We start from the raw sequence: 9610 nt of genomic DNA, 5'->3' as shown, positions 1-9610 counted from the left end.
ATTGTGGAGCCAAGCAAACTAAAGCTGTGAACAATCTCAATCTCTTCACCATCCATCATGATGCTGCCAAATGGCCCAGTGGAGAGAATCTTTATTTTCTTGATGTTGAGCTTCGATCTGTATTGAACGCTGCAGTGCTTGACCTTCTGCAGCGAGTGCTTCAGGTCCTCCTCAGTTTCAGCGAGCAGAGTTGTGTCATCTGCATAACGCAAGTTGTTGATGAGTCTTTCTCCAATCCTGATGCCACATTCCTCTTAGTACAGCCCAGCCTCCCTGTTCTGCTATAGACTGAAAAGGTGTGGAGATAGGATGCATCCCTGGCGGATGGATACCCTTCCCAATTTGGAACCATGCAATGTGTCCTTACTCGGCTATAGCATAATAAACACCCCTTCAAGGTGTGCGATGGTTGCCACCCTTCTGTAGTTCCTACATCCTCTCTCTGCAACACCACCATCAGGCACCCTTCGCACTGTACATTTAGTTCACAACAGTATAAACTTACCAGTCACCTACTGTGTGTATAACAGAAACTGCTGGATGATGCCTAAGCCAATGAAATATACACACTGACTTCACCAAGTTCATGGTCTCATGGTGAATGCCACCCAAGACAGAAAGTTCTTAATGCTGAAGGAGTGATGGGAAGAGAGATCTGAGAGACAGTGTGTAAGTGGAAGGGTTAATTTTATTTCACAGAAATCAGAATTAATTCCTTGGAAAGGGTGGTATTTGCATGCGTGGCGCTAGGGCTGTAGACACGGTCAAGGGTAGTTAGACAGCAAACCCTCTAAGAAGCATCCACGAGAAAAGCAAGTGGTTCCTTCTGACAAGAAAGTAAGTCTGTGGAAGTCAAGTCACTGTAACTGCAAAACAAGGGTGGAAACCCCAATGAACTATAGCCGGGCTTGACATGATGCTAAGGTTTAGTTCGAGAAGATCTGGAATCAGAAATAATTGGGTTGAAATTATTGGAGAGATGGATGTGAGCAGTAGAAGGCATTTGTGAGTGAAATATAAGACATTTGTGAGCAAATATAAGACATTTTGCTGAGTGAAATATATCAGGCACAAAAGGACAAATACTGCATGGTGCCACTGTTGTAAAACAGGACTGACCTTGGGGTTGGGGCTGCCACTGTTGTAAAACAGGACTGACCTTGGGGTTGGGGGGAGACTGAGAAAAATGGGATAAATTATGTATACTGCATTGAAACAGATGAGGGAGAGAACTGTTTAAAAGGGATATATGATTAGGTATTATTGTCATGACAGGAGTCCAGAACAAAGGCTACAGACTGGAGTGGACTTTGGGGGAGGGACTACAGTCAATGAACAATGAAAGAACTTTTCTTTTACTTTTCAAAGAGAAGAACGAACTAGAGGGGAAGGTTGGGCAGGGAGAAAAGTGCAACAATGAATGAATGAATGAATGGAAATCCAAAGTCTCTGTAAATTTTCATTAAAATTCATAATAATAATAATTTTTAAAAAGAAAAATAAGAAAAAAAAGACAAGGGGGGGGGGGAGATTGGTAGGGACTTAAGACACAGGGCTGGTCAAAGGTGCTGCCCAGGGTGAGGTAACAATGGTGGCTGCAGGTAAGTGTGGAGATAAAGTGACCCATATAATATTAAAGAGAGATTATTAAGATTAGGGTGAAGCAAAATGTGTTGAAAGAATCACAGGCCTCCCCTTGACACAGCTGAAGACAGATGGGCATGTGAAAGGAGGTGGACTGAGAATCATCTTTCTCTGGAGGGAGGAAGCTTCCAACCAGAATGGAAGAAATTACAAACAGAAATCATCCAACATTTCTATTTCAGTCCTCCTTCCCTCTCCACGCGAAAACTTATATTTATATGGGCAGACTAGCATTTCATTCAAAAAATATCACAGAGGTTTTCTTGAAAGTCTCCGCACACTGTTCACCAGTGTAAGGCCCATTCTCAGACCTACTTTCCTCACGGTGCAAGGACCCAATTCATACACACGGGTCTCTTTCAGACCCAAGTTATCACAAATGCCATCAGAAGCACTGAATGAGAGACCAGGGGATCCATGGCTCAGCTGGGCACGGTAGCCATGATTCAAGCACTGTGGCTCCAAGCTAGGTGGACCTCAGAACCCCTGTCATTGAAAGAAGGGATGTTGTCTAAACAAGGGGGACAGAAAACACTACAGAGAAAAAGGGAGGCCAACCAGCCAAGTTCTAAATGACAAGATTTCAAAGAGCTTGACAGACAAAGGAGGAGAAAAGTGATATTTCCAAGAAGGAAAAGTGTTGAGTATTCTTTCATCAACAAAATATCTCATGGCCTCTCAAGCAAGTAATTAAGCAAACAAGAAATCATGACTTATGTTAATTCTGGTACTACGATTACTCAGTTAGTAATGAATGCTGAAAATGATCATGTATACTTCTCAGATGTTCTGATAGCCACCAGGACGCCCCATTTTATTACAAGGCAATGTCACAGCAAAGAAAAACACCTTCTAAACATCTCGGAGGAACAACAAATGTGACTAGTGAAAAAACTGGTCTTATCATCTTAAGATATTGTTACCAATTTGTCCAACTTATTTACTAAAATTTCATTTAACACCAAATTTAATTTGGTGTATTGGGATAATAAACTAATTATATTCAAAGATTTATTTAAGTCTCTTGAGACTTCTGTTGATAAGGTTTTAAATATTGGTGAACTATTAGTTCACTTTATATAATCTCCGTTTATGCCCCCTCCCCCCCCCAAAAAAGACCTTTGAAAAGGCACAGGAATTACCAATTTGTTTGGTTTGTATTCTGTGTTTACTCTATAAACAGGTACAAAGCATTTCTGATTTGTTTTGTTAGGTTTGATGAATGACGTTGATCTGAGATGCTCATGTCTCAAAACATCTTGCTTGGAAAGCTGAAGGGGTCAGCAAAGAGATGCAGACCCTCAAGGAGATGGAGTGACACAGGACTGCAGCCGTGGGCTCAGGTATGTCAGAAAAGATGAGGACGCACAGGGCAGGATAGGGGTTCAGAGGATCGCCAAGAGTCATGCTCAGCTCCACAGGCATCTAACCACAATCTCCAAAACACTTCCTCTGAGCGCTCCCTTTTTATCTCACAGCCCCTGCTCCTGGAGGTTGGGAATCAATAAGGCCATCAAGGAAAGAAACAAGTTTGTAATTTTTGTTGCCAGTTGCCACTGAACAGATACTGACTCTGAGTGTCAGATGATTCCCATGTACACAGCTGAGCTGCAGCATTTTCTTTTCTTTTTTTTAAAATTTATTGTTATATTCTTTTTTTATTATTAATTTTAATGACAATTTAGAGACTTTGGATTTCCAGTCATTCATTGTTGCACTTTTCTCCCTGTCCACCCCTTCCCTCCCCCAGTTCACTCTTCTATTCGAAAAATTATTTCATTGTTATACAATCCCTCCCCCCAAGTCCACTATGTAGCCTTCATTCTGGACTCCTGTCATGACAATAATACCTAATCACATATCCCTTGTAAACAGTTCTCTCCTTCATCTGTTTCAATGCAGTATACATTTATTTATCCCATCTTTCTCAGTCTCCCCTCAACTCCGATGTCAGCCTGTTTTACAACAGTGGCACTATGCACTATTTGTCCTTTTGTGACTGAGATATTTCACTCAGCCTAATGTCCTCCAGGGTCACCCATTCTGAATAATACTGCATGAGTTCCTTGTTTCTCAATGCAGCGTAGTATTCTAGAGCTTCTCTATCCACTCATTTTTTGATGGACACTTAGGTTGTTTCCAACTCCTTGCTATTGTGAACAAAGCCACGATAAACACGGGTGTGCAAGCATTTTCAAAGGTGTAACTTTGCAAAAATAAACGGTCAGGTTTGTCCTCCTCTAAACTGCTGGGTGAGTTTGAACCAGGGCTTTGAAACGGCTCAGCCCCCTCTGAGAACTGCTTTGCACCCAGAGACACTGAATCAGAATTCACATTTTAACAGGATTCTCTGTTAAGTCCTGGGTTTTAATTCAGTGCCTCTGGAGTAGAAATGAGAACTCTCTGCATGAAGGTCACACTAGAATGAAGGAAGCCATGTAAACACAGGGTGTGAAGCACCATCCTTGCAGCAATTCATGGGGCACTTCATCTGTTTCAATGCCCAGGGACCCTGAGCTCCTGGTTCCAACACACAGTGACTCTACATACAACAGAACAAAACCCTGTCCAGCCCGGCACAATCCTTGTTACGTCCGAGTCCATTACTGCTGCTACTGTGTCAACCCATCTTGTGGAAGGTTTCTCCTTTTCACAGACCTTCTACCTAATTAATCAAGCAGAATGTTCTGGTTTGGGCATCATTAAAAAAAAAAAAAGCAAGGCATCTTTTTCACGGGGCCAATTTACATGATGGTATAACCAGTAGACACAAATGTTAGTGGAATCAAGTTTCTCACGAAAATTCTACTTAATCATGTAATAACGTTATGTGTATAATGATTTACAGTTTTCTAAACCTTGCCATACATGTTAATTCATTTTCTGAAGTCAGCCTGTGACTCAAGCAAGCAGTTAAGATCGTCTCCTTTATGGAAGGAATCGAAAGTTAAATGAAGGTGCACAGGGTTCATTTCGAGGCTAACCCAGAGATCCTGCAACTCTAGTAGTTGGAATCCACCAGTGGAGCTGTGAGAGAAAGATGGGCGATCCGTACTGTACAATTTACAACCTTGGAAACCAGCTAGAAGAATCGAGTCCGTTTTGACGTGATGGCAGTGAGTTTTTTAAAAAGTGGAAGGATGTACCCACAGTCACAGACTAATAACTCATAGAGACAGGGAAAGGGCACACTCAACTCCTTCAACGCACTGACTCCTTCACTCATTCACGCGTGCGGCCTTCAATGAAGGACTCACAGATGAGTAAGACCTAGCCCCTACCAATGAAAAGCCCACCCAAATCATAACAAAAACATGAAAAGAACTGCTGCTAGGATGTGTCGTCAAATCGCGTGATGAAAAGTGTAGCAGGCAAAAAACATGCAAGCCTTCAAGACAAGGTCACTTCTCAAATATGTATTTCAATGAAGGCAGAATTGGCTAGGCTCAGGAGGAGTGAGGGTTGGGAGGAAAGACACCAGGGCTATCTGATTTCAGACAGTAAGAAAAGTGTGCGTGATTGCTGGCAAATGCTAAGGAGGAGAAGGTTCACAGTGTTCACGTCATGGCCTTGGATGCCTCACCTTGTGGACTAAGCTGAGGACAGCCAAGGTTCAGAATTATGCTAATCTCCAAAAAGCTCCTAGGCTGAGCTCATGTCCTGTGTAAGACAGCATCCTGGTGGCAAATTTCACTGCTGGTGTCTTCAAGAGAGAATGACTCAAAGCCTGGGTTTGAATGAGTAAACTGATCTCTGTAACTCATGTATGTACATAACATCTTCATACACCCAAAGGGATAGAGTTTATACTCCTAATACTACATATAATATATGTATCCACATTAACAATCAGCAACGTGGACAGCATTCACACGCAGAGGCACCTACACAATGTGTATGTCTAGACTGACCCTGCAGGACCTGTTTAGATGGAGACAGGTTTATTGAGGGAGTTTACTTGTGCAGGACAACCATCTGTTCTAGAGGATTCAGTTAGTCATTTGCCTGCAGAGGAGGAAATCAAGGTGGGCTGGACAAGATCGATTCCAAAGGTACCTTTAAGCTCCCGGGTTCTTTGTATTACAAGTTCACTTGCATGAAGCCATTTTCTCATTTTCTCCATAAATAAAACCTCACAGCCCTGGAGAGATTATTTCTCTCTGCCGTCTTTTGTGCTCAGGCAGAAAATGTATTATTGATTTCTGATACAGTCATAGACAAAATGACTTCAAGAAAAGAACACGGAATGAAGAGTCAGGAAACGTAAATTCTCTTCCCAAATGTCTCCTTGCCTCCCCCCTTTGCCATGGCTGTGTGACCTTGGACCAGGGGCTTCTCTGGGCTCCAGTGTGCTACTCCTTATCGGAAAAGGCATGGCTAAGCTCTCCAGGATCCCCTCCCAGCTCTAAAGGTAGTTAACCATCTCCCCACCAAAACCTCCAAGACCTCGCTTATCTTTGCAAGCTTCAGAATGAGGACCAAATAAACTGGATTCAAATGATCTATTTTCTAACCACAGAAGATTCTACTTCATCTCACTCTTTAAAACCATGTATATCTTGCATAATTCAAATGGTCAGTACTGTCACTGGTTGCTGGGGGCTTAAATTATACACTGTTACTATTTGGGGAAAATTTAGACTGGGTCCAGCCTGGGATCACTGGCTACTAACAATAAGCCCCTAAAGAGAGAAGGGATATAGAGGCCTCTTCAGACAGACCTGGTTTAATGTGTTAAGCCCAAGGCTTACAAAAAAAAAAAAAAAAGCATGGATTGTGTATATTAAAGAGTTACAGAAACAGCAAGGGACCCAAAGCCCTCAGCAAATTCCCCTAGAAGCCACTGACCTTGGCTGCACTGCCAGGGGTCAGGCATCCCCCCAGGAGGTTCTCAACGTGAAAGCTTTTCTGAGGGTTCCTCGACAAAGGAGATTGCTCATCTAGATAAGCCCACCTCTCTTAATTTCAGAAGAGAGACTGATCTGTCCTCTGATTTGTGGAGATTACCTGTGTGGCCTTTGAACCCACTCCCAGCTTGCAAAATCAACCACCACCAAAATCTGTCGTTGACCGGAGCCCTCCAGAATGCAACTGTTCTCATGTCCGCCTTCTGGTCCTCCACCCAGCAGATTTCCAGTCGCCCAGGGCCAGCTAGCCATTGCTCCCCACTGCTCTGTGTCCACACTCTCAGGCAGGCAGGAAAACAGAGACAGAACACTCCATCGACAGCCCAGGCCCCAAAGAGTAATTGTAGCAAATTGTGGAAAGACATCTTTTCAAAATAAAGATCTCATAAGCACAAGCATCCTAATGGGCAGCTCTCTCCTGGCCAGCTGGGTAAACCCACATGGTTGCCACATGCCTGCAGGCTCTGTGTTCTATGTCTCGGAAAACCCACCCTGGGAAGCAGCACACTGGTGGCCCATTGGAGCCTGCCTAACTTGAAAAATCACAACACGCTGCTTTCTTTACAAGAGTGGCTGTTGATGTCTTGATTCTGGCTTAGAGCAATCACTAGGAGCCTTGCCCACTGTCCAGACGACCTCTCCCTTTCCTTTCCCCCTCCTTGAAGGCAGCCATGCATCTACCTGATTAACCCACCGGCCACTGCTCCCAGTGCAGAAAGAAGGACAAACGAACACAGTCCATCAAGCAGGAAGCCAGAGCCTTGGTCAAGGTGCCCACCCTCTGGCCAACCACCCCCACCCCCACCCCGTTGTCCAAGGGGCTGAGGGTTCTTCATGTGGCATTTCCTGCCAGCTTACTGTATTAACGCATGAATGGGCTATTGCTCGCCAACTATTGGAACAAGCTGTTTCAAATGGCATCTCTGTTCCTCCTTTATCTGGACTGCCCAGCCAAAACCTCATCTCCTTAACGTGTGTTTATGAAGATTGGAAAAAAGGAGAAGAGAAAGAAGATGAAAGGAGGCAGAAGAAAACAGGCAGCTTTGACAACAGCAGTCGCTCTTTGAAATATCGAGGGAGGAGAGAGGCAACGTTAGGAGAAGGGCTTAAAAGACTCCGGTAAATGGCCCCAAGATTTTGGTTCAGCCTAACAATGTATTCCTCGGGAGGGCGTGTGAACTTCAATCCTGCCTGTCTGCTGTTGCGAACCACCATCAATTCAGTCTCACAGGCTCTGCCTCTATCAAACCTGTGCGGTTGCTAGGATTTTTTTCCCCCAGAGAAGCTTCAGGAGAAGTCATCTTAAAATTGGTGCCCTCAGACCCCCTGCTGCCGCCACCCTCACCCCTCATCCCCTTCCCAGCGGGCAGCATCTCATTAAAATGGCAAGAAAGCTCTGCCCCCCGCCCCTTGGGAGTGTGTTCGGATTGGGGGTTGGGGGGGGAGAGAGGCATCGAGGCTAGCTGGGATTCCTGGGATTCTGATCACAAAACAACAGCAACAGCAAAATGGATTCTATACCGGTGATGTCTTCGTCAATACAAAGAAACTGCTTCACGTGAAGGTAAATGCAGGCCAGGAGGGTGGGGGTTGCTCCACAAAGACCCCGCCACAGACCCCAGACCCGGGGAGAGCGCGCGCGCGCGCACGCGCGCGCGTGCACACACACACACACACACACACACACACACACACACACACACTCTCTCTCCAGGGAGTTCCGGTGTGAAGGGGGGGAGCAGAAAACGCATCCCCTTCACCTGCCTGAGCTCAGCCATCAAACCGAAAAATGTCACATCCACAAAGTCAGAAAGCACGGGCAGGGCTGAGTTCACACCATCAAGAAAGGTGAGTGGCCGCCTGGCATTTTAGGGGGCGCCCCATGGGGGAAGGGGAGGCGATGGCCACCCCCTGCCCCAAGACCAGCAGGGCAGCCACGGTCCCCTGGAAGCAGCAGGCTCGGCTTCGTGGGCACCGGCAGATTCACAATGTCACCTCGCAGGGAACCGGCCACTACGAGGGGCTGGTGGCTTTATTCATGCTGCTGTGATGCTCTTTGCAGCAAGGGGCAGGCGGGTCTGGTGCCTTGGCACGAGACAAACGCCGGAGGTGCGGGCGCGCGCACACACACACACACACACACACACACACGCCGATGAGCCGTTCATTCTAAGGCTCTTGCACTGTCTCCAATACACGGGCATAAGCTCCCCGCGCTCTCGGCCGCGCTCTCGGGGGAGCTCGGGCCCCGCCAAGCAGGGCACCGACTGCACGGACCCAGCCGCGGGGGCTCAGCCCGGGCAAACCCCAGATCCCCACGGGTATCCAGCCGCGTCCTCCCGCCGGTGCCTCGGGCCCGAGCCCCGGGACACGCGCCCAGCCCGTGCGCCCTGACCCCAAAGCCCCTGGGGGAAGACATCCCCCAACACGTCCGCTCACCCTCAGAGCCGAGAGATCGATTTCATCCAGGCTGCGCGCCGGAGAGTCGCTCGCCATGTCGACTTCTTGGCCGGAGAACTGGACCACAACCACCTGGAAGCGTCTCCCTTGGAAGTGCCCCCTGGGTCTATGTCGCGGGCGTCTTCATGCGGGTGTCGCGCCGGAGGCCCCCGGGCCCAGCCTCGCGCGCCCCCCTCCCGGGTGCCCGGTCCTCGGCGCGGCTGTCCGCCTGGGTCTGGGTGCTCCCCCGGCGCGGACCTCCAGCCCCGGAGCCGCGGTGCGTGTGGGCTGCGCGCCCCGCTCGGCTAAGGGCGCAGGGGCTGCGTGGGTGGATTTAAATGGGACATGCTGCTTGGCTGGTGCGTGGATGGCGGCTGCCGGGGCTGTTAGAATGAGACACATCGACTCCTCCACTCAGCTGGGGGTGGGGGTGGAGAGCCACACATAACTGTCTATCACCGCTTCCTGGGAGGAGTAAAGGCAGAGGGAGGAAAAGAAAAAGAGGCGAAGGAGGCGTGGTCTCCGGCAGAAGCCAGGCCGCGCTTCCGGACCCGTCCATCTGAACCAGCGGCCACGGGGCGGAGCCTGCGCCCTTGACGCCCCAGCTTTTGCAGCTTGAT

At 47.6% G+C, this 9610-nt stretch overlaps 1 protein-coding gene across 2 annotated transcripts in view; it reads right to left on the bottom strand.

Moving 5' to 3' along the window:
* The window catches only part of TNIK (TRAF2 and NCK interacting kinase), a 533511-nt gene extending 524128 nt beyond the window's left edge, over positions 1-9383 (bottom strand). The window contains exon 1 of one of the 2 annotated variants that reach the window (XM_006890356.1): positions 8991-9383. In XM_006890356.1, coding sequence (XP_006890418.1) covers positions 8991-9047 — 57 coding nt within the window. In that variant the 5' untranslated portion in view covers positions 9048-9383. The remainder of the gene's footprint in view (positions 1-8990) is intronic. The other variant, XM_006890357.1, reaches the window with a different exon arrangement.
* Positions 9384-9610: the final 227 nt, after the last annotated feature.

The sequence above is a fragment of the Elephantulus edwardii genome, unplaced genomic scaffold (assembly GCF_000299155.1).
Source record: "Elephantulus edwardii isolate Elephantulus edwardi_28Jun2011 unplaced genomic scaffold, EleEdw1.0 scaffold00088, whole genome shotgun sequence".
NCBI lineage: Eukaryota > Metazoa > Chordata > Mammalia > Macroscelidea > Macroscelididae > Elephantulus > Elephantulus edwardii.
This window is presented reverse-complemented; position numbering and strand designations above follow the sequence as displayed.